The sequence below is a fragment of the Molothrus aeneus genome, chromosome 23, assembly GCF_037042795.1.
Source record: "Molothrus aeneus isolate 106 chromosome 23, BPBGC_Maene_1.0, whole genome shotgun sequence".
NCBI lineage: Eukaryota > Metazoa > Chordata > Aves > Passeriformes > Icteridae > Molothrus > Molothrus aeneus.
In genome coordinates this window covers 3,114,486-3,139,046 of record NC_089668.1, presented here as the reverse complement: position 1 = coordinate 3,139,046, position 24,561 = coordinate 3,114,486, and the positions used below count along the sequence as shown (strand labels likewise).

General features: G+C 54.0%; 1 protein-coding gene across 1 annotated transcript; it reads right to left on the bottom strand.

Moving 5' to 3' along the window:
* Positions 1–1,098: 1,098 nt before the first annotated feature.
* LOC136565820 (protein argonaute-1) lies at positions 1,099–23,936 on the bottom strand. The gene is made up of 20 exons (XM_066564640.1): positions 23,856–23,936; positions 16,779–16,962; positions 15,937–16,057; positions 15,626–15,807; positions 15,214–15,350; positions 14,979–15,113; positions 14,623–14,710; positions 13,486–13,633; positions 13,264–13,383; positions 12,343–12,465; positions 11,821–11,954; positions 10,475–10,659; positions 10,166–10,325; positions 9,790–9,880; positions 7,903–8,097; positions 7,644–7,778; positions 6,677–6,778; positions 5,672–5,871; positions 4,754–5,248; positions 1,099–3,644 (listed from the first exon to the last, which is right to left on the bottom strand). Exons 1-19 carry the CDS (start codon positions 23,878–23,880, stop codon positions 5,140–5,142), a joined length of 2,574 nt encoding a protein of 857 aa, XP_066420737.1. The 5' UTR covers positions 23,881–23,936; the 3' UTR covers positions 1,099–3,644; positions 4,754–5,139.
* Between the last annotated feature and the right edge of the window lie 625 nt (positions 23,937–24,561).

The following is a 24,561-nucleotide window of genomic DNA, read 5'->3' as shown; positions in this document are numbered from 1 at the left end:
CTAGAATATTTCCTTAACTGAAATGGGGAGTGGGAAATGTGATCTCCAGGATGAAGCAGATACGTGGGAGAGAGGCATCTCTGCAAACACACATCCCTCAGGGGCAGCACATCTGGTCCCACAGCTCGGGCACTGTAATCAGCACCAGGGCCGGGGCTCAAATGCTAATCTAACACTTGAAACCAGTTTTCTGACCTGTTTTCCAGGACTCCAAACCCAGCTGCGTAAGGCACGATTTGCTGTTGTACCTCACATAGGAAAAGCCCCTTTAAAACTGCTAAAGATTATTTTTAAAATAGGAGATAGAACCCACAAAGCAGTTGGATGTGTGCAGGACCCCAGCTCGGGACAGAACTTTCTGGTGCTGCAGTTAGGTAAATTAACTGACAAGTGCCTGCATGCCATTAGCAAGCACTTCCTTAAAATTCCTTGGCATTATTCAAAAACCTAGTTAGAGCTCAACTGCTAAATCATTCATTGGCTTAAGGTCTGCCCCTGCATCTTTGTAAGGTAAAACAAAGAACTCCAACAAGAACTCAGAGGATGGTAAACAACCTTCAGTTCTGGACCCTAAAACTCAACCATAGGCTGCTGGCAGTGGAGACTAGGATGTCTGCAAGATTTGCAAAGCTGGGAAATGTAAAACATGATGGGAAATGCAAAAGATGAGGCAGTGCAGAAACCCAGAGGATCAAGTTTAACCTCAATCCAAAAGGAGTCTGAAATCTGTCCTTAAAGCACCTCAGAGCCAAGAGCCCCTGAAGCATTCAGTGAGGCTGCAGGAACAGCAGATTTTGATGAACATTTCTGTTTTCTAATAACCCAGGAGCCCAAAATCAGTCAGTTCTCAGGTGACATTTTAATAAAAGTGGAATTGTACTGTATTCCCAGAAGATTTAAGCACAAATTTGTTTGCTTAAGTGTTTCTCTCATTGAACTGAGACCTGGACAGTGAGGGGTGCTGGATCCTCTGCAGTGTCTGATGCAATTCAGCTCCAGTCAGCGTTTCCCTGTTTGTCCCCCAGCCTTTCCCGAGGGAATGCCTGGGATGCGCATGTCCCTTCCCCACCAATGTGACTCAGGAGTGTCACCCCGACATATTCACATTGCTTTTATTTAGGTCTTCTGCCAACAGTTACAGGGTAACAGACACTTGGGACTGCAAAGTCGAAGTTGCAAGCAAAAATCAGGACCAAGGCAAAAAAAAAAAAAATCCACAAAGGCAATTAAATCAAATCCAATATAAATACAATGTTCTGGAGCTCTTTAATCATACTGCTTTCTTTAATAAAGACGTGGTTAGGATCTTACAGTATTTTCTTTTGGCCTAATCCAAGGATTTTGTTACTCTTCATCAGTCTTAATTCCACACATACAAAAAAAAAAACAACTGATATTCCACCTTTAAAATATAAGCCATATTTTCTTAATAAAATAAGTTTTGTGCTGCTGCTTGTTTAGTAAGTACTGTACATCAAGTGTTCACGGCTATTTAACAAATGGACCATACAGAGTTCAAGCTAGAGCAAAAAAAACCCACAAGAAAAATAACAACCCAAACGGAGCGTCCTGTAAACACCCTATGTACAGTCCCACACTTGCTCATAGAAAGGAGGTACGAAAGGGGCTGGAAATCAAACACAAAAGCACTGGAGTCCTGGAAATTTTCTTTCACAACTATTGAAGTGCAAATCACTCAGGCAAGATATGAATTTCACTTGTTTATTGCTCTCCTGCTGTCTGGCTTCCCTTCCTGAAACAATCACATTCTTTTATTTCACACTGATTTTCCAAGAAGAAAACCTTCCGCGAGGCAACGCTGGATGCTTGGGCTGTTTGAGACATCGTGTGTGCGATCCCAGAACACCCCGACTTCCCTGGAAGCTGCGGGAAGAGGGCAGAGCAGCCCTCCCACCTCGTTCTGCTCAGATATGAGATAAGGGAAACAATAGCATTCCACAGGTAAATGAAAGCTACTCCTCTTCCCACAGAGCTGCATGCACTCGGCAATGCTTCCAGAGACTCGGAGCTGATCGGGATGCCCGTGTGGGGGTTGTGGCTAACTACAGATCCTGATATGTACCTGGGGTAACACCTATCCGCTACAGGCAGCAAAACGCACCTCAACATGCAGCTACTCGTTTGCATCTCAGACAAGAGAGGGGGAGAAATGCCGATGCCAGAGCGCGGAGAGGGCACGGTGCATAGTCCGGTATAGAAAACATGCGGGTCACTCCAACCTCTCTAAACTTCTTCAAAGTGGAAACAGGGTTTAAAGGGCACAGCAGCTACTGAGTTTGGCTTTTTTGTTTATCCAAAACCATGAAAACCCAACGCAGAGGGTGAAATAAGGGCAGAACACCAGATCTGCAAGTCAACAGCTGAGAGTTTCAGAAGCTGTGAAGCTTTTGTGTAGTTAAAATTGCTGTTAAAAGTAGGTGCTACATCAGCAAGTCTTCATTCATAGTTTTCTATGAACAGCCACCTTACAAATGAGTGCAAATCTTAAAGGTCCATTTTACATTTCAAGTCTCAAGGTTAAAAAAAATTGTTACAGAGCAACAAGCTGTTTCTGTAAATGCCCACACTATCTCTTTTCAAATGGTTAAAAATGGCACGTGCTATGCCACAGCTACTAAAAGACATTTCAGAATTCTAGACCCAACTAAAACACTAAAATTAAAACGAGGAACCAAAATACCTTTGCCCCTCACTGCAGAGCAGCAGCCAGGCGCGTTCCGGTGTAATGCTGGTGAACAAACTGATTTGCAGAGAGAACCTTGACCTTGACCCCGATTTTATTCTTAATGAGGAGCTTTCTAACACCAGGTGAGCGGGAGCAGCCCCTCTGAGATTGTTTTGCTTTCAATGAACATAAGTCAGAGTTCGGAGGATGAGATGGAGGTGCTGATTGGTGTCACTATGCAGGCACTTGTGTAGAGGAATGTAGGCTTCTCATGTTGACACTTAGTGTTGATGTGTTCCCTACGCTCTAAAAGCCTTCCTAAGAGTTCCCTATCTACTGACCACGGATAGGTCCTGGTCTCCTCCCCGTCACCTTGAGGATATACAGCAGTGGAGGTTGACACAAGGTGCAAAGGAGGATATGAACCAAACAGTGTGGTCTTGAGGAAAACAGGACTGTGCTAAACGTAGGATCTTCACCAAACGTGACATCAGTGGGCTCAGCACTTAGTTTGCATAGCATAGTGATGTTGTCACTGTTCACAAACACGTTGCCCCAAAAGAAAATGGGAAGAGTGAATTCCCGGGGTTAGGACAGCTCAATGGGCCAACATGACCGGTGTGGGTTTCATGAAGGCAAGGCAAGTTTCAACGTCAGAAAGTACAAACCAAAGAGGTGGAGATGTGCTTCTGTCCGCGCGCGGGCCAGGGGCAGCGCTCGCGTGGGGCCGCCTGGGAAACGCGTTCGGCAGGAAAATGATACCAGAGCTCTTCCCCTCAGAACGTGGCAGGAGCGTGCGCCTCGTTTGTCTCTTGAAGGAAGCGCTGTGAATACTTCATAGGAAAAAACCCAGATAATGTGCCCGGATGATATCAGTACTGAGCTGCCACCACGGCCCCGCCACCGTGCGTACGGTCACTGTGCAGCAAAACGGGTCTGAAAAGCAGTGACCAGGTTCCTGTGGGGAAAAAGGCTGTTTTCCTGGTACAAGCACAAATCAGGAGTTTCCCCCCTGACAACAACAGGGATTTCATCATTCTAAGGAACAATCTGGTGTGCTTTCAGAATAAAAACCCTGGGCATGAGAGCAGTGTGATACCATGACACAAAGAGCAGCAAAACCTAGCAGCAGAGAGGGTGAGAGCCTGGAGGTGCTGGAGGTGGGGATGTGGTAGGTGGGAAAGCAGCCCGGGCAGACACGTGCCAAATGCACACAGGCAATGGGCACTGTGGAGCACCCGGCACTGCACAGGCTGCAGCACTCACTGGACAGAAGCATTGGAGAGCTGTGGTGTGAGCACACAGCCTCAGGAAGTGTGGGGATGTAAACTCTGAGAATGTTAATGACTTGTGGATTTTGGCAACAGACTCAATATCGTATAAAAATAATGTTTAGTAAAAAAATTCCGGTGTCCATCATAAAAATTGGGGGGGGGGAATAAAAGAAAGAAAAACATGGATAGCGCTTTCTGTCCTAATGGGATGGAGATGCCCCCATTTGTCAGAAACAGTTTTAAATAACAAGTAGTACATTGGAAACAAAAATGGGTCAGCAGCCATTAAACGTGTCCTGTATGAAAGTGCACATCTTTCAAAGGGGTTTAACCACCGTGAGGTTGTGATCTGACACAAACTGCAACTGAGGACCATAGAAATTAACTCCTTCCGATGGAAATATGGACCACCATCAAGACAAGATTACTAGTTTCCTTACAAGATTAAAAACATTGAAATTTTGCAGCATCATAGTAAGGCACTCACCCATGGAAAAGTCTGTGACTGTTGCTTTGAGCAGCAGCAGCTGACTAGCTTGTAACACGAGGAAGACAGTTTTCAGTTCTGAGCTAAGTGCTAGGGTGCCTTACATTATCTGGGGGGAATTACTCAGGGGCGGGGAACTGTTAGTGTTACAATTCTCCTATAAACTAGTTGTTTTGTTTTTGTTTTTTTTTTTTCCCCTCAACCCATTAAAGCATCTCATAATCTAAAATATTAGTTTTATAAATCTAGTCTTCTGTTTTAAGGCTCTAAAAATCCCCTCCCCCAACCCCCACAAAAAATACCTACCAGCGCCTGGTGGGCAACGGAGGACCAAAGCCGCCAGTTCACAGTCAGGAGTCTCTAGTATTGCATCTTAAAAATGAAAACCTGCTTCCGCCTCCCGGGAGTTTTATCCCTTCCCTTGAATGCCTTCATGTGTTTGGTCAGGTCAAAATTTTGCAAAGCCAGAAAAAATTAAAAAAATAATCATCATCGTCATCAGTCTCTTCCAATCCTACAAAGGTGTTGGATCGTTCTGTCCCATGGTGCTGGTCTCCTGCCTCAAGTCGACACTGCCTGCCCTGCAGTGATTTCTCATTGGAAAAAAAAACAAGGTGTCCCAATGCTTCCTTTTTTGTATGGCTCCTACAAATCTGAAAGCTTTCTTGAGTGAGGTAACAAAAGTTAGGCTTTCAAGCAAAGTACATGGTACGTAAAGTGTCCTGATGAACCTGCACAGCCTTCGCCAAGGCCTGGGGGTCTCTGCCGTTGCTCTGTCCAGATATATGGCTGCCCTCGCCACTGAAAATCAAGGAAATCACTGCATAATTATTTCATATTTTCCCCCCAGGAACACTGAGAAACTCCCCTGGAGATGGGGATTAGCTGAGTGCTGGCAGCACAGGAAGTCACCTCACTGCAGTGCACAGGGATGCTGTGCATGCTGGTGACTGCCTGTACTGCAGATTCCAGCACCTTGAGGCAGCTGGAAATGCTCACACACCCCAGGAATGCTCCCACAAGCCTGGGATGAGCTCAGGATAGGATTTAACTCTCCTTTATCCCCATTCCCCTCTGCTGGGCCTTAAGAGGATGCAGCTACATGCAGTTCTTCCCCTAGAAATGCTCTGCTGCAGCACTCTCAGATACAGGCACTTTCAAACATCAGGATGCCCTGCCCATGCCTGGCTCTGCCCTCCTAGAGCCATGGGCTGTGTCCCTCACCTGTCGTGCTCCTTATCCACGAGGTGGTACCGTGCCCGGAACGCCACCAGCCGGGCGTAATAGGCTGGGGCTGGGATGGAGACGGAGCGGGTGCAGCGCACGTAGGTGTGGCACAGCTGGTACGTGAGGATCTGCAGCTCGTCCGCCGTGAACCGGTTGTCATCCCAGAGCACATAGTAGTGGGACGGCCGGCTGGTGCCCTGGGAAGGAGAGGGCCGGTGTGAGAGGTGCTGCTGGCACCTGGATGCAGCTGCCTCAAATCCCCATCAGCCCCTCCCTGAGCTAAATGATCTGCCAGCCAGCCTAGGCAGGAGGGATGCCTGTGCTTCCCTGCTGTGAGAACCCTACACAGCATGGAGGCAGGAAAGCCCTTGGCACCAAGGTGCAAACCAGTACTAATGCTGCTGCCTGGTGCCTGTTCCCTCTGTGCCACACATCCCCCACTGCATCCCCCACTGCATCCCCCACTGCATCCCCCACTGCATCCCCACTGACCCAGGCCAGCTCCTGCTGTCTGCACAGAGGAGGGGAAGCCAAGCAGTCTCCCTTCTGGAAGCAGCTGCAGATTACACGAGTGCAGTTTTTCCAGTCCGGTTTCTGACTAATCTTGGCTGCCTGCAGCCAGGCAGCTGCAGAGCAGGCAGGGACGGCTGGCCTGGCTCTCCCGCCCACGGCCAGACAGCAGGTCCCTGCTGATGAGCAGGCGCCCCGGCGAGCCCGGCACGCTCAGACACCAGCTGACAAGCTGCTGAATTGGCTGCTCTGATGGAGGAAAATCTCTTAGGAGAGACCCTTGGCTCCAGGAGAGAAACCGAGTACGTGCCACACAATGCAGTAGCAGCACAGACCCTGCACCTGCTTGCCAAACCACCGCAGTGGCAGCTCAGATCCAACTATCCTCAAATCCTGGCTGTTGACAGGGCCAGGACAAATGCATGAGGACAATCTGTAACAGCAGCCAAAAAACCCAGCATCATCCCAAGAGCCAGTGTTGGAGCACAGTACCTGAATGCCTGCATGACTGCACAGGTAGAAGTCAAACTCAAAGGGGTGGGTGATGTTGGTATCCACTGTTGTTCCTGCTGGGATGTTCCCACTCTTTCCAATCTGCAGGGAACAGAAAGAGATCCAAGCACTGCAGAGTTTGGTTATTTCCAATTGCCAAGAGTACTGTCTTTAACACAGCTGCCCTGCCCCAGGACCATGGTAGAGGGTCCCCATCTCCTTTTGAGATGTAGAGATGGTCTCCAAGTGCCCATTCAGGGGGGACAGAAGCAGCTCATCCTACTCTGCTCCCTGCCCAAATAGGCCTGCTGGCATTTTTGCAGGCATCAACACCAGGCATGACATGGAGACATAGCCAACAACATGGGAAAGAGAGCAGCAGGGTAAGGGCTGGGCAGGGGCCCATCCTACTGCAGAGATGAGGAAAACACCAGGGATCTCTGTATAGCATGTGCTGGAGTCTGTGCCACAAGATACTGGGGCTTTTATATCCTGATCAAAAACTGTCCTTAGTTCCCAAGATTAAATCTTCCTGCTCATGTGGAGCAGTCTGGTTAGACTCAATCTTACCATTAAATTCAGATGAAATCTAGGAACAGTGACAGCAATCAATGTTACTACACAGCACACATGAACAAGCTGTGAGCAAGCAAGGGGTTATTTAGACTGTCACGTCAGCAACTCCAGCTATCACCAAAACAACAGATGTTTTCAAGCTGACAGAGGCTATTTCAAGAGTCACCAGGATCATCAGCACCCAGTAACTCATAATAACACCAAACAGCTGGCTGGGCTTCTAGAAGCAGACTAATCCATGTGGCTGTAGGAGTCCACTGAGCAGCACGTTTCATTCAGAGCAAGCTCTCCCTGCCAGTGGTGAGATTTCCCCTCGGAAAGCCAGGGCTGGCTCTTCCATCAGACAGGGATGAATCAGCCGCCTCCAGCCCTGGCACCCTGCAGCACTCACCCTCTCGTTCTTGTCTGCGCAGAAGAGACGGGTGTGATGCCTCTTCTGGACGACGATGTAGGTGATGCCAGGCTGGTAATCTTTTTCCAGTTTGATGCAGGCGTCTCGGATTGCCAGGAGCTCATAGTGAAGGATCTGGAGAGACAGAGAACACAGAATGAGGGGACACATCAGCACCAGCTGTCTCTGAGCACCCTTAAGGAGCCTCACGGGAGCTGGTGCAGCCCTGCTGGCCAACAGGGATCTGGGGGTTCCTCACCTGTGGGAGCTGCCCCTCAGGAACACCATCGCGGTAGAAGATGATCCTGGTGGGTTTGAAGCGTGTGGATTTGTAGAACTGGATGAGGAGCTCCCTCACCATGTAGGACAAGTCCTCGATGATCTCCTGGCGAGGACGCTGCACGCGCACCGTGGCACAGTACCGGCTCGGGTGGGCGTCCATGCTGCCCACGACCTGCAGCGACAGACAGACAGACAGACAGACAGACAGACCATGTCTTACACCAGGAAGGACAGAGGGGATGTGGGACATTCCCAGCTTCCACCTGTTTCCCACACAAACACCTGGCCACGGGCAGAGCACCTGAACTCATGGATCAGATGGGACAGCAAATACTGTACAGGCAATCAGTGCCCAAAAGGGACATCCCTGGTCATGGCCACATCCTGATGTCACACTCTGCCATGCCCTTTTAAACATTTGTGGGAATTTCCAGTGAGACAACTTTGGTGGGTGCCACTGAATATCGTGGCTGTGGGGGACTGCTGCTGCTCTGCCCTTGCTTCACTTCTCCTGCCTGGCAGTGAGAGGGAGTGGGGCTGCCCCAGACAGCCATGGGCTGCCCAAGGATGTGGAAGGTCGAGTCACTGTATGGCAGCCATTGAGCAGGGAGTTCCCACTGCAGTGCAGGCACACCTCAGACACGCCAGAGCAACAGCTCAGGGGCAGCTGGGCTTGGCTGTGACACAGAGCTGGGGGCACAGTGTGAATCAAGTGCTGGCCCGTGTTGGGGAACAGACACCCAGCTGCCTCACTCCCCACACTCAGCAGTGACTGCACTGTGTGCCCCACATTCCCTGAGCAGAGGGAAAGCACCACAGACTCCACATCCTGAGCAGCGTGAATCTGCTGCCCCTGCCCTCTCCAACACTTTCACTTTCACTCTGCAAACAGCTCTGGGACTGGGGCTCCCCCACTAGAAGCAATGTGTATAATAGAAACTGTTTCTTTAGTTTCAGCCACAGACCCACTGCTATTGTCCAACCAGCAACACACCAAGGACATGGTCAAGTTACTTCAAAGGCTCTACCCTTCTCCTCCCCTGTAGCTTCAAAAAAGCTTTCACAAAAATTAAGAAAAAAGCCCCAGTGGTCCTGCACAAACCACAAAAGATATTTTCAGAGGGGAAGCTCTGCTGCCAGGAAACAGACTGTTCTGTCCCACCCACACCTACAGCAAACAGCCCAAAGCCTTTCCCAAGCCCTTCTAATTAAGAAAAAAACACTCCTCCAAAGACGCATTTGCATGCCAAGGAAAACCTGAGCTGTGAGTCCTGGAAAGTTAAGAACTTAATAGGAAAATGCTGACGTGCTTATCCTGCATGGCAATGAGCACAGGGCAGTGTCTCCCAGCCCAACACAGGGCACAAGCTGTCCCTGGCCCTGCTGGCACGGAGCAGCACTTTGCTCCATGGATGCTCATTTTTAATTTGAGAAAAAGGCAAATCCTCCTGCACAAAGGGCTCAGAAGCTCAGTCACCCCAGTTTCCTCCATGTCCCAAACCCCAGCTGTCCAGCAGGGGGAAGGTCCCTGAAGGGCTGTAGCTGGACAGGTATACCCCAGAATGACTGCAAGCAGGACCAAGCTCCTGGCACCGTTAGGGCCACACTCGGGGTCAGCACACCACGAGCCCCATCTGGTGGCAGCTGCCAGTCTCCCTGCGGCTCCCAGAAACTGCAGCTTCTCTGCACGGAGAGGCAGGAAGGGATTGGGAGGAAACTTCCCAGGACTCAGATAAAATCATCTGACAGGGTACAGGCACACCCTGAGAAGTGTCATCATGGGGTCAGCAGTAACACATGGACACGTGAATCCCGCTCCAGCTCCTGCATCCTGCAGGGTTTTGGGCACAAGCTGTGAACTTACAGCTGTTATTGAGGGTTTCTTCCCATCTCCTGCTGGCGGGTGAGTGACATCAGCTCCGAGGAAGATCACTGGCTGCTGAAAGACGGCAGAGCTGGTCGGAGGGGAGAGAAAACAAGTAGTCAGTTTTTGGGGCCATCTCCAGGTGATGTACAACCCAATGGAGATGAGCAGATGATATCAAGGATATCTCCTGACCTCCAACTCTGGTCTGGACACATCAACACCTCATTATCAACAAGGTGGAACAAGTTACAAATTCCCATTTCAAAGAGCTGCTTTATGAAGGCCCCCTCTTCACCATGTAAACCAGGCAGGCAGCACCACGAGGGACTTGGGGTACCACCCCAAAACTATGAGAGGCAGTGGCCATACGAACCGCTGGTGAGGCACAAGGATGTTGTTGATCCCGCCAAGCTTGACGTTGATCTTGAGGCAGAGGTTGGAAAGGGTCTGTGGGGAGGTTTTCACCACATTCTTGACCTGGACGCACTGTGTGGCCATTCCCAGGAGAGTGTCCCCAACACGCTTCACTTCAGCTGTGGGCAGAGGAAGCAGGTGAGCACAAAGCAATCAGCCTTGCACCAATTCCAGCAGCACCCTCGGGAATGAGGAGAGACAGCCCTGCAGGAGGCAGCCCTGCTGAGCCAGCCCAAAGCCCTTCTCTGTGTGCTGGCCCCAGACTCACCGTACACAGGTGTCTTCCCTGGCAGGATGACAATGATGAGCTGAAGCCCTGAATAGGTGTTCTTGAGGTGTCGGAACATGGGCTCCACGCTGTCTGCACCCTGGGCATACTTGCAGAAGCAGGGCTGGCCCTGGATGGGCATCCCGGCGTCCTTGGAGATCTTGCGCAGCTGGTCTGTGAAGTTCCTGTGCCGGGAGGAGAAGCTGTGAGCCCTGAGCCAGCTGTGCCACTGTGAGCCCCACGGCCGAGTGCTGCAGCACAGCACACAGACAGGGCCATCAGCTCTATGGCACCCAGCACATGCATGGCACAGGAAACACAAGATCAGCACATGACAGGGCTGAACTGTCCCCTCTCAGTGCCCTCTTACCCACATACTGACTCTTCCTAATGCAATGGAGCTCAGCCCTTCTCCCTTAGGAAGCTGGAGCAGTGGGGAACAAACCTGCTGCCTGCGACAGCTGATTTCCGGGTGACTGCAAAGCTGATGCCAGCCTGCACTTACCACAACTCAGCCACACTCTGGATTTTTGGAATGCCAAGGATTTGATGCCATGAGAACCAGAGGAAACACAGGGCTCACAGCTCTGCTGCAAAGGGATCACGGGAGGAGTGTGGTGTCACTCCCACCTGCACCCAGGTACTGCACATGTGGACACTGAGCTCTTCCAAACCCCAAACACTGACCATGCCAAAGACACAAAGCGCTCACCTCGCTGCATCCACTCTTAGTCAGGAGAAACCTAAGGCCCCAGAAGAATCCAAAACCAAAGTGACTATTTCCCTAAATCAAATAAACTGTTCCTGCTCTGTGTCACTTTGCTAGAGAAACATATTCTCTAAACTACCGAAGCTTTTCAGAAAGCCCAAAACTTCTCTGTAATAACTCATGGGAAGTTAGGATGCTTCCTACATGAATTACATCATTTCAGATTACTGGGGAAACTTTTAATCCTTAGAACCCCTTCTCTCTGCAGAGATTCAGACTAGAAGAGTTCAATACAGCTTTAAAGCTGGCAGTTTCATCTCCCAGTACTGCAGCTCCCTGATGCAAAGACTAGATTGAGGAGAGCCTGACTGACAGCTCACAGGTACTCACTCCAACCTGGCAGCTTTGTGATGGCTTAGGGACCATTTGCAGCTGGGACAAACAGGCTCTTTGGATAAACCAAAAGCAACAGGAACTGGACACCTCACATCAGATTGGTACCACAAGCAGTGGAGCTCCCTGCATGTCCAGCAGTGGTGATGCCAGACCCCCAGTCCCCAGCTGTGAGCAGCAGTGTGGCTCTGCAGCCACGGCCCCTCTGGCTTCCCCCACCCACGTGGGCTGCCCCTTTCCTTACTTCAGCACCTCCTCTCGACACTGCTTCTGCGGGGCAAAGCAGGCAATGGCCCAGACTTTGATCTCAATGCCGTTGTAGAACTGCTTCCCTCGCATGTCCCACACGCCCTGGTTGGGAGTTGCAATGGCCCGGTTCTGCAAGGCAAACAGAGGGTCAGAGCACAGCCACAGCCTGCCCGGCCCCACAGCCCCAGAGCCCCTGCATGGGCTGGGGCTGTGCTCCCTGTCCCAGTGCTGGAGCTGGAGCTGACTCCCTTGCAATGGGCAATCCACAGCTTCAGCTCCTCAGCAGTGACAGAAAATTCACCCGAGCTGCCCTATGCTGAGCACCCCTCTCCTCTTCATCTCATCACCAATGACTCTCAGCTACAACTTTCAGAACCAGTTATATTGCAAAAAACTCAAAGCCAAGTCACTTTGGTGAAACATTCCAGCTCTAACAACTTTTGCTCAGAAGCAGTGTTTCCAGGTGTGGACAGCATCTCCCTGCACAGTGCAGCCCAGCCCAGGCAGCCCCACTTACCCGGCCTCCATACTGTAGGATGGGAGCTGGCAGGACCCGCCCTGTCACCTCTGTCATATCATCCTTCACCTTGATCCCAAACTCCTGAATGTATGGATCCAGGTTGTAGCTGGCATTCTTCATCTGCAGAAGGAAGGAAGGGCCATGGGAGAGAGTAAGACCAACTGCTACATCCCAGGCAGCTGCAGCTGGCCAGGAAATATAGACACCTGAAGCCCTGTTCTCCACAGAGCTGCAGGTGGAGCACCTCTGACAGGACAGGTCGAGCAGATCAGCACTGAGGCTCAAAACCTCTCCTGCACTCTAACCCATGGAGACCTGATTTTGAAACACACTAACCAATGCAACTAACAGCACAGCCTGCTCCTGAGATTTAAGACTTCAACAGGATGGTTCAGACTGGCAAGAAACTTATCAAGAGTCCCAGAAAGAATACCAAGTGTCCCTGGCTTCAAAAGCCCAGATGTACGCATTTGGGAAACAACAGCCCCGTTAACCAGTGGCCAGGCACAGGGTTCCTGTACTGCAGCTCCACCACACAGAGCCCCACATACACCACAGCCAGGGGTGTGTCTCTAATCTGTTTTTCCCATTTTTAGTTCCAGCTCCCTTTGGATCAGGTTCCATCAGTGCAAGGGCCTGAATCTGCTGCATGTGCATTTGCGTGATCTCTTTGAGCCGGGCTCACCTGTGCCACTGTCCATTACATACACACAGGCACCTCTGCACAGGGATTCAGTGAGAAGAGGGGGACAAAACCCCACCATTAACCTCACCAACACCTCGTCAGCAGGTCACAGCTCTCCACCACAGAGCAGCTGAGGAGCAGGACCATGACAAAGTCCGCCATGGGCACGATGCCATAACCTGCCATTGGTGCCAAGCCCCAGCCCTGCCCCTCCAGGGCCTTGTGTCACGTACCAGGCGACTGATCTCCTCCTGCCTGTCTGGGGCAGACCTGGCTGTTGCTTTTATCATGGTTGAGGTTTGATTGTCCGTGAGCTTCTTGATACACCGCTGGCCTGCCACGATGTTACACACCTGCACGGGGAGGGGACAGATAGCAGCCATGTGTTGGGGACAAGTAAGACATGAGGGGACCCCAGCTGAGCACAGCCCCAAACCACAGGTGCCAACACTCACCTCCAAGGGAAGGTACGTGTGTTTCTGTTCCTGGCCAACCTGGAGACAGGGCAGGTGAGGGTATTTCAGCTGCAGGTTGTATTTCTGCTTGAAGTACTGAGCCACTGTGCACTCCACTGTTTGACCACTCTCCAGCTGCAGTGGGAACCTGGCAGAGGCAGGACATAAGGGATGCACCTACTCAGAACAGACACTTCCAGACCTCAGGTACTATGTACCGTGGCTGGGAAAAGGGAGCTGCCAGGCTCCCACCCTGAGTGCCATACAACAAAATAAAACATCAGGACAGATGTTTATTGCAGGACCTGCCATATATGCCATGGTTGGGCATGAAAGTACAACACTGGCACTCAGGAGGGCTTCTGTGCCTGGTGTCCTCTCTGGGAGCTGAACTGAACTCCAGGGAAAGGCTAATTGGCCTCTCCAGATACAGGACAGCAGTTGCAGGGAGGGCAGATGGAGGCAGGAGGGGTTTCCCTTCAGAAACAGGGGGAAAAAAAAATCAAACTTCCTGGCTGCAGGGCTGAGAGGTGCCACAACACAGCTGGAGTGCAATACCCACCCTCAGCCAGCAAGAGGTACTCCCAGCTCCATAAAGAGCTCCATGAAAATGCAGAATTGACCTGATATTCTGTAAAGAACCAAAATTACGGGAGAGCCAGGCTGACTACATCAGCGAGGTGCCACATTCCTCCTGCGCTTGCCAAGCCCCAAGGCTGTGACCCATGCATGCTGGTGCACAGGAGACACTGAGTGGTGCCCAGGCCCAGCCTGCTCCCAGGCACACACAAAAAATTCCAAGGCAGACACTCGTGTTAGCCCCTGACAAAGTCTCTGCTCTGGCAGTGAGTATTTTAAGAATGAAGAAAACCAAACCCGGAGGTAAAAAGTAGGACAATTCCTGGCATGTCAGCTCCCGCCCGCCGCCGCACTCTGCCTGCCAGACACAGCATCCTCTGAGCTCCCATCTCCCTGCATCCCACTCCACACATGGCACAGGGCTGCAGAGCCCCACACACGTCTCCCTTTGCCATCAAAGACTGGAGCTTCCTGTTCAGCTCTCCCTAACGACACCAGCAGCTGTTAACAAGGAGAGCAGTGTGGATTTTTCCAAGGGCATCTGCCCACCCGCCTTACGTCTGGTGGCTGGCTGGCCGTCGGGTAACGTTACACACACGGTATTTCCTCTTCATCTGCCCACAGTGGGTCACCTCCACCTTCAGACCTGATGTGAGACAGGGAGACACAGCACAGTCATGGTGAAGATGGGAGCAATTTCCCTTTGCCCAACTTCTCCAGGACACTGTCAACAGCTTCCTTAATCAATTTTCTGCTTACAGATATCCCAACAATAGCATATGGGAGGCAGTGGTGCCCCAGAAGACATTTAAAATGTGCAACCCCTGTAGCCCCACCTCGCTGCAGAGGCTAGGTGGGACACAAGCCACAGCCAGTGTCAGGGGATGGGTTCCAGAGCTCTCTGGGGGCTCTACCTTTGATCTCCTTGGTGAAACGCACTCTCTGTGAGTCCGTCAGGGGCTTGGGCTGCTCGTCAATGTTCCGGATGTCCAGCACCTCACACATGAACTCGATGACAGGCTGGGCTTTGTAGAAGGCAGTGGCCGACACTGTGGGACAGACATCACAATGTGTCTCTGCTCTCAACCAGCCTTCCCAAATACACCCAGCCCTCCCACTGCAGCTCCCTAGCATGAGAAATAACGTCACCATCGATGTTGAGCATCATCTTCCACATGGCAGGCCGGACAGACTGGTGGAAGCCAAACCAGACCTCCCTGCCCCCTCCCAGGGGGTGGTAGTAGCCTTCAGGGGGGGAGAAGAAGGAGCGGCCGACTGGAGTGTACCTGTGAACCAGGGAACCTGTGAATACCTGTGAACCTGTGCACCATGTCAATGGTACACACCGGGCCCACAGCAGCACCCCCAGACCCTCGAGCTGGCACTCGCCCTGCCAGCTGCTTCACTCTCTCTATTTCTTTCACAGGAGCACCCAAGGACACGGCTGGCACAGCTGCCTCCTCCAATGGCTGTCAAGGCCAGTCCCAGCCACAGCAGCCTGCCAAGGGCAGCAGTCCCCTCCCCTCCCTGGCACAGCCCCATTGTCCCTCAGTGCAGGTACCTCATGGAAGCCAGGTGCCTCATGGCAACATCCAGTGCCTGCACGGACTCCAGTGGGACGGGGATCTGCCCGCTGACCAGGGCCTCGTGCAGCATGCGCCAGCTCACAATGGCCATCCATTTGATAGAGACTTTAAATATCCTGTCCTTGCCTTCCCCCGGGATCGTCACCTCAAAGTCAACCTGGGTGCAGGAAGGAAGGGACAGTGACCATGGCATCCCTGCAGGGATGAGGTGGGATCGTTCTCTGCTGGTCTTTCCCAGGCAGGAGGGAGGTCACAGTGCCCACATGGGGCTCGCTGCCCCTCTTACCCGCTCATTCCCAATGGGTAAGGCTGTGACAGTGTAGATGTTCTTCTTCCCATCATAGACTGGTTTTCGGTCACCAAAGATCTGTGGTTTGAAGTGCTGCACCATGTACTCCACAACTTCCCTATGCAGGCAAGACAGAGGAGCAGGAGGAGAGAAGGGAGAGGTTTGTTTTGTCACTTTCTTTACAGCCTGATACCTTCTGCAACCTGTCCAGTCCACCCCAGCCTTTCTCCCTAGGGCGACTGAGAGCAGAGCTGAGACCCATGGAGCAGGAAAGCCCCTGGACAAGCAGCTACATGCCTTGTCCCACAGCTCAGTACATTGGTTTTGGCAGAAGGAGTGTACATGGCACAGGGGAACACACAGTGGCTGGAGCTGCCTCAGTGTGACCCGCTGCTGAAAGCACATGCAGCATCTGCTCACCGGCCCTTGGGGCACAGAGCTCCCCAGGCTGCAAGGGCAGGAGGGGACAGGCAAGGAAGAGCACATCAAAAAGAAAAACAAAGAAAAGTACATGATGGCCCGAGGTCTGAGCTTGCTATTTTTAAGTCAGGGATTGTTGCCAAAATAGCACAGCTGCTTCGGAGCAGCAGGGACTGTGCTGAGGCTCCGGACCCCTGACGCTCCCAGGCCAGGAAGCAGCACTGGCTGCACAAACATGGCTGGGGGGTCCAGCCACCTGTGGGCATAATGCAGTGCCATGACCCCTGCCACTGCTGTGACCCCTGCCATAATGGTCACCCTAATGACTTCTACTGCAAAGACAGAGACAGACACTTAGAGAGTCTCCACTAGGAAACTAGAAGCAGGGAACAATGCCAAACCTCTAATACTTGCCTTACCTGTTGACTCTGCGTGGACATTTATCGGGTTTGATATCCACTTCATAATGATACACATCGATCTTGGGAATGTCCACTTCAAAGTAGTTGGCCAGGAGCTTGATGGGCTTCCCAACAGTTCCTATCCCAGGCCGACGTGGTGCTTGAAACACCTGCTGCAAGGGGGGCAGGTATGCGCCTGCAGCTGTGGAAGAGAGCACAGGTCAGGAGGGCTGCCAGGGACCCCATACTCAGACAGACAGACAGATCTCACAGAGTCACAACGCTCTCCATCACCACATCCTGAACTGGAACGTGTCCCATTACCCCTCCTCCTGGCAGGAGGTGGCAGTGGCAGAATTCAGAGCAGCACACCAGGAAGCAGCTTCCCTGGGCACCATCTGGGGAGCACTGGTGCCAGCCAAGCTGCTGAAGGGCAGTGCCAGGCACAGGGGCCCCACCAATTCCCTTGGCACAGGCTCCAGCACTGCCACCTGCTATGGGAGAGCAGCACCAGCTCCATCATCACCGTGCCCCTTTCCAAGGGGATGCAATTCCCTGGATACTCTGTCAGCAGGGACATACAGACACATGCGTTTCCCCTCCATTCCCCAGCAAATTCCAACTCACTGCTGGAGGGAGGATGCCACAAGAAACAGGAAATGCATTATTCCATCTGCACTACACAATTGTTGAACTGTTGGGTTTTGCACAAAAAAAATCCCCAAAACAAATCCAAACCAATCCCAAATCCCCACTTGAAGCAGTGTGGGGACCTGTAAAGAGGGAAGTACCAGTTTTTCCACAATTCCCATTACACAGACTCACTTATGAAGTTTGGGAGATGCAGGATGGCACCAGCACATGGCTACAGGACTGAGCTGCATTTCTAAACCAACAGCACCCTTGGACTCAAATGAAAATATTGCCAAGGAATTACTTTATCCCACTGCTCCCTGAGGTGAGCTCTGCCCTTCCTGCCCCATTCCCACTTTGCCCATCTCCACCCCTCCCAGTCTGCACCTTCTATTTGTTCCTCAAACACCGTGAGGTCCGAGCCAGCTGGGCCGGTGCGGGGACCGAGTGTGGGGGTATTGGGAGCGCTCCATCTGCGCGGCCAACTGTCCACGTCGGCCCACAGGCAGCAACCCAGCTCCAATTCAAGCTCCTGAACACATGGTGCTTTTAGCACCCCTTTCTCCCATCCACTTGCTTTTTAAATCCAAATTTCCATTCCAGGCTAAAAATACCAGAAGCAGAAAAACAGCAGAGCAGCAAACTAAGCTTCAAATTTGCCTTTTACTTTTTCACCCAAACTTTGCAAGACTTTTCCTGCCCATGGAAGGCCGCCTGTGCTGCAGGACACTGAGGGGATGGGAAAACTCTTGTGAGCATCCAGGGGCTGAACTGCAGAAGTTAATTCTCCAAGACCAACCTCTGCTCCTGCTTCTGCCCTGCAACAGGAGCTCAAAAGACCCAAAATCTGCTAGAAGCCCCAAGCCAGGGCTCACCTGGCCCCAGTGCCTCCTCAGACAAAGCAGCACAGGACTTGGAGCAAGGTGGGGATTCCTGAGTCCCCTGCAGGCACTCACAACTGCCCCAGGACAGGGTGAGTGCCAGCCGCCCCCAAAAAACATCTGCGCTGCACTTCGGAAGAAGCTCGTTTGAAGGAACTGATTTTCAGATGAGCTGCTGCTGGTAAGTCATGTCTCCACATGATTAGCATTTCTTGGCAGTGGCCAGCTCCCTGGCTGCGAGCTGATGCATTTTTAAATCATGGCTCACAAGCAAAGAGGTATTTGCCAGTGCTGCTGGAGCCTCCCAGTCCCTGAGTTTGAGTGAGGAACCAGACTGCCCACCTGCAAGATCTGTCAAAGGACGGCAGCTCTCCACTGCCTTTGCTGCAGCCACATCAAGGCCAGCACCCACAGCTTCTCCTCCTCTGGATCATCTCACTCCCCAGACAATCCTGGCAGCCGTGTGCGAGCAGGACCACACGCAATTCCCTGTGCCCGTGGTAACCCCACAGATGCAGGGAACACAGGGCAGTAGCCATAGTTTGACAGCTGTTCAGTGGCACTTGGGTGCCCAAGAAGAGCTAAAGCCAGTTTAGGGCTGGCAGGAGTTGCAGAGGTGTGACCAATTCACCCCACAGCAATCTCACACTTGGCACTGCTTCGGTCGCTCCAAAACTAAGGCTTATCCATGCAAACCCTTTTGCCAGAGCATCCCCAGATGCTTCATGAACACAACACCCCGCAATTAGGCTCATGAATCATAGCTGAAGGAAGGAGCCAGCCTCTAGCAACACAAAAGTTGGCTCAGAATTTTGATTGGGCACAGAAGATACAGCAAACACAGGGTAAGATAAACGGGCAGAGTGGCCAGAGGGCACAGGAGATGCTCTGCAAAGACCAGGGCAGGACCATGACCAGCATCGAGGATGGGCAAGTTCACCCCTGGGCTGACTCACAGAGTTTTATTTTGGTGACCACAACACCCAGTCCCTGAATGTTGACAAGCCAAAGCAGCTGCCCAAGCAGCACCTCCAGCATGTGAGCCAGGCTCTCACCCAGCCTTGGCTGCTTCAGCCCAGGTGGGATAGACCCCAAAACGCTTTGCTGAACATGCAGGCTTGGCTTATCCTTTCACATGCTACATTCCTGCCCTGGAGCACTCAGGGTCCCTCCATGATTTGCCTCAATGAAAACCACACTTCTCCTCGGAGGATGCTGCCAGGGAATCCCCGATGGACATCTCGGACAGACAGACATCTCAGACAGACATCTCAACTGTCATCCCCAGGCACCTCATGCCTGAAGCCGGCTCAGGCAGCAGCAAAGGAGGCAGCCAGAAGAAGCCTCGTTAAAAAGCTACCCAGAGTGCATGGAAAGAGGGGGGCTCCAGTGGCACATAGTGGGGCTCCTGCAATAGGGGGGTTGGCTCCTGCATACCTCGACTCTCCATGGCGAAGCTGCACAGGCTCCCACTTTGTCATGTAAATGCGGGCGCCGGGGCCGGGGGCTGCAGGGCGAGTGTTGTTCCTGCAGCACAATGCGGCCAGTGAGCGGGATGAAATCCGCTGCCATTAGAAATTCCGCGGCCCAGGAGGAATCACAGACTTTCGCACACAAAGCCGTGCCCTGGGGACGCGCCGGCGGCGGAGCATCGACGCCCTTGCACCGGGTACCGCGGGCAGAGACGGCGGCGAGGGCAGAGCCACCGAAGTGAGAGCAAGTTTGAGGTAATTAGCGCTGGAATACGCTTTGTTTCTGTTATTTATTGTAACAGCTGGGGAACACGACCCGCTGCCCAACAGCTGCCTGCGCCGGGCGAAGCCGCCGGTGGGACGGCATGAAATTACCATGTCATTGAAATCCTCTCCAGCGCCGCATTCAGCCGAGGGGCCGCGGGAACGGGGCCCAGACAAAAGGGAGTTTTATTGCGGCGGCGGCGGCGGCGGGTCCGTGCCGGGCCCTGTCCGCACACCCACCCGCCAAAATACAGCCGGGAATCAGGGAGGTGCAGACGGGGCCGCGGCACAACAAACGCCACCGGACACGCAGCGTGATTCATCCTCACCCTGAGACATCTCCATCCTAAACCACCCCAGAGCTCCCCCGGGAAATGAAATCCCTGTCGGGGAGCAAAGCAAGGGGCAGCACCAGTGGGAAAGGCAGCTGCTGGGGAGGATGAGCAATTGGCATTCCCGATCTCCAGGCTCGACAGCTTCAAAACCACTGGCTCTAAGCAGCGACCAACACCATTCCACACAGACCAGACTTCAAAAAGCCCCATCTCAGCTCTGTCAAGCCAGACATCGCTGCCTGTTCCTCCCGAGTGACCTCAGCACTGCCAGGGTCACGCAGCTTTGAGTGCTTTTTGGTTTGACACCAAACTGAGTTTCAGCAGGTGATGTACACACGGGACAGAGGCTCCATCTGCAGCCATCAGAGCCTTAAACCTGTCTGTGCACCAGAGCCTGGCTGCTGAGAGCACAGCTGAGCTGCTCTGGTCCTGCCCTGCACTCGGGTGGCTTCATGCAAAAAATGAGCCAAAACGGGCTCTAAACGGTTTTACTACAGGACTGACATCTGAAAACTGCTGAGTTCTTCGTATCCTCACACTAAACATTGCAAAGGACACTGCTTGCTTCGCACCTGGAAATCATGGGTGACACCCTACAGTGCAAGCTATAAACCTGCCTGGCCGAATGGGTGTCCCTGCACCCTGGGATGTGCAGTCCCACAGGTTGAGCCAAGCAAGAGGGTGAAGCTGTGGGTGCTGCAACAGAGCCCAAGGAACAGCAGCAAGAGGGGTGCCAACTCCATGACACCCACATGCAGGGGCTGTACTCCAGCTGCTCTGGCTCTGGCGAGCAGCATGGTGATGCCAGCGGCGTGGTGATGCCAGCAGGGTGGTGCTGGCGGTGTGGACACGGCTCAATCATGAGCTGACCCATGAGGGTTCTGCCAAGCTGTCTTCAGCTGTCCAGCAGCTCTCTTTTCCATCCCTCAGACGGGTTTGAGAAACACTGGCACAGCAAGTGCCAGCACCCCTGCTGAGCACACTGGGTGACTCTGCTCAGTGACCCTGGGGTCCCCGCTAATGGTGCCTGGGCTGGGCGGAGGCTGAGATGCCCTGCCCAGCTCTGCAGGGTCTCCTGCTGCTCCTACACTGCCCAGGCAGCAGCCAGGGACGCGCAGAGCCGAGAGTCGCAGACAAAGGCAGCCCCCAGTGCCGGAGGGACAGGACAAAAGCGACGCCTCTCTGTGTCCCACCGCGGCCCTGCAGTGCCACCGGCTCCCGGAGCGGAGGCTGAACCCGCCCGTGGCTCTGCATGGATCGCCCTGCCCAAGGAGCAGCTTCTCTGCCTGATTTGGCTTCCTCCTCGCGTCTGCCATCTTAATAACTTGTCTGTGTTTTGTTCTTCCCAGGGTTTAGGGAGAGGCTGCAAAGAGTGTTTAGAGATAAACCATCCGTGCTGTGTCTCCAGGCAAGGTGCTTCTCCTGGCTTTGTTTCTCGGCCTAATCCCGTCCCAGAACCAGGCATACGCAATTTCGTGTTTCCTGAAGATAAAGAGCCCCAACAGACGGAGCAGCTTTGGGGTTTTTGCAAGGTTCAGCACAGGAAGACAACGGTTGAGATTAACAGCCTTTAGGAAGTTCATAAGGGATAAACTAAAAGTTGTGGGAAAATAAGTTTAGTTTTTAAAACCTCTGTGTGTGTGTGTGCTTCCCCGAGTGCTGCCTGTGGGTCAGATGTCCTGGGTTTCCCTGCTGCCTTTCCAAGCATCTCCGTGTTGGGCACATCCAGGCACATGCCAGTTTCTGCTTTATTGCCCTGATAAGCCACAGCATCATCAGAGCTCGCAGGCAAGGCTCGATCCATACTCAGGGTCTGGCATAAGTAAAGGGGTTCCACAGCAGGGCAGGATTCACAGCAGCTCTGACAACATGGGGTTCGTGAGTCCCCTCCCATGGGGTGAACTCGGGTGGGAGGAGATATCCCCCAGCCAAATTTGGGGACACAGGGGGAAACTCCCAAGGGTGCAGCAGCAGAGCCCTGCTCCCAGTGCAGCCCTCACAACCCAAACCTGTCCACCAAGTGCATCCCCATCGCAAGACAAGAGATTATTTTAAAGCCTTAAGAGCATCATTTCAGGCTGAGGTAGGAGGGTGCCTGGTTATCTGCCTGGCCCTGAGGCAGCAGTGCTGCTATCGCCCCAAGGTGCTGGCAAAGCCTGCGGTGCCGCCAAATCACAGCTTCCAGAGGCCATAAATCAGCCCAAACACAAAGCACCCAGCAGCCAGAAGGTAACGCAGACAGAGGGAGATTTCTGTGTCACACTTTAAGTAAACCTTGTAAAAAGGACTGAAGTTTACAAACGCTCAGCAGATTTATGTCAAAATCTCACCAGGCTGATGGGTTATGGAGGGTGGCAAACGCACCAGCACAAGAGAGGCGGCAGGGCAGTGACTGCCGATCCCCGTGCCTTGTTCCTCGGAAGGGCAGCAGCTCCCCATTCCCATCGCCCCGTGCCTCAGCAGGGCAGTGACCCGCGTCTCCATCACCCCATCCCTCCCTCTGCCTTATTTTAGGCACCAAAATCCTTCTGCGACTCAGCAGTGCAAGTTGGCGATGCTCAGGCCAGGCACAGGAGCGAGCGGCAGCCGATGCGACGGCCTAGGGAACAGCTCTCCAAAGCCCCGCGGAGCTGCCCGGCACCAAGGGCACTGCCAGCTGCTCCCGTTCCCAGCCGGGGGGCGGAGGTTGGGGCAGGGGACACGGGGGTACAGGGTGGCTCTGGAGCTCGGCCCCGCGGGGCCAGGCTCAGCCCCGGCTCCGCGCATGCCCTGGCACGGGCAGAGGAGACGCTTCGTGCTGTCACGGCACACAGCGTCGCCGGCCTCCCGCCAGCTGCAGCCGGCGCCCCGCTCCCTGAACTCGGGGAACGGGGAGCTGGGGGATGGATGGGGAGCTGGGGGACGAAATGGGAGCTGGGGAGGCGGAAATGGCAGGGAAGGGGGTGGAATGGCAGCCGGGGGGATGGATGGGGGTGGGATATAGGGGGAATGGAATGGGAGCTGGGGGAAAGGTTGGAAAGCTGGGGGATGCTGCTGCTGCTTTGTGCAGAACAGGCCCCTTGAGCAGGGCTCGCTCCGCGCTCTGGGGACCTGCGGCTGGACGTGACCCCGGCCCTGTGCCCCCTCCTGCGAGGTTTCTGCGGGTTCCTCCATCGCCCCTTCCCCAGCGCCCTCACCGCTGCTGCTCTCGGGGCACCCGGGGGAAGGCGCCTGCCCCGCAGCCCCCCCGCAGCCCCGCTGCTCAGACCCGCGCGCTCCGACACCCTCCGATCCCCGGCATCGCCCCCGCACATCCCGCGCCGCCGCCACATCCATCGCCGCCAGCCGCGGTCCTCTCCGCACACCCTTCCACCGCGCTCCCCCGCCCCGGTCCCCACCCGGTACAGGCCCCTTGGCCCCCGCCGCACACCCGCCCCCCGTTCCACCGGCCTCATCCCTTTCGCCCCCCGCCGCCCTCCCGGCGCTCCCCGGCGCGCAGCGCTCCGAGCTCCCCATCCCCGCCGGCGGTACCTGCTCCCGAGGGTCCCGCTTCCATCCCATCCACGCGGGCGCCGCTCCGAGCCGGGGGCCGGGGCAGGGCCGTGCCGGGGGCCGGGGCCGGGCAGGGCCGGGGCCGGTGCCGCAGCCGCCTCACGCCCCTCACGCCGCGCGCACGCGCCGCCGCCGCCCGGCCCCGCGCGCAACAAAGGCGGCGCCCGCCGGCTCCGCCGCCATCTTGGGGCCCGCGGGGACCGGGGGGACCCGGGGGAACTGGGGGGCTCCGCTCGGGACAGCGGGGGATGCCCAACCGGGGCCTCGCTGCAGCCGGGGAGCGGCGGAGCGCTGTCCGCCCGCCGGCGCCGGGGCCTCTCGCTGCGCCGTTGCCACAAATCCACAAATATTTATTTCGCGGGTTTATTTCGTGGTTTTCCTTTTTTTTTTTTTTTTTTTTACGTTTTTTGTTTGGCCGGACCGAGGAGGAAGGGCCAGTTCTTGTATCGACCGCTGTTCGGTCATTCCTGAAGTGCCCTGAGTCTCGCCAGGCAGGAGCAGGGCAGGAAGTCCCCGTGGCCCTGCTCCATCTAAACGCACAGAACCGGGCAGAGCATCCCTTTTCCATCCTGTTTCCCACCACGTCCCAGATCAGTCCTTCCCAGGAAGCGCAAATCCCGACCCTGTGCCTTGACTTTGTCAATAGCATCATAAACCCCAGGAGCATCATTCCCACAACGAGCCC

What these genes read in the sequence shown, in the direction of transcription:
- LOC136565820 (XM_066564640.1), bottom strand. Translation starts at nt 23,880, where the DNA reads ATGGAAGCGGGACCCTCGGGAGCAG. An exon ending in ACACGTACCTTCCCTTGGAG is followed by an intron (nt 13,384 to 13,485) that starts GTGAGTGTTGGC and finishes CTCCCCGTGCAG; the next exon opens with GTGTGTAACATCGTGGCAGG. An exon ending in GTGGATAAGGAGCACGACAG is followed by an intron (nt 5,249 to 5,671) that starts GTGAGGGACACA and finishes CTTGATTTTCAG; the next exon opens with TGGCGAGGGCAGCCATATAT.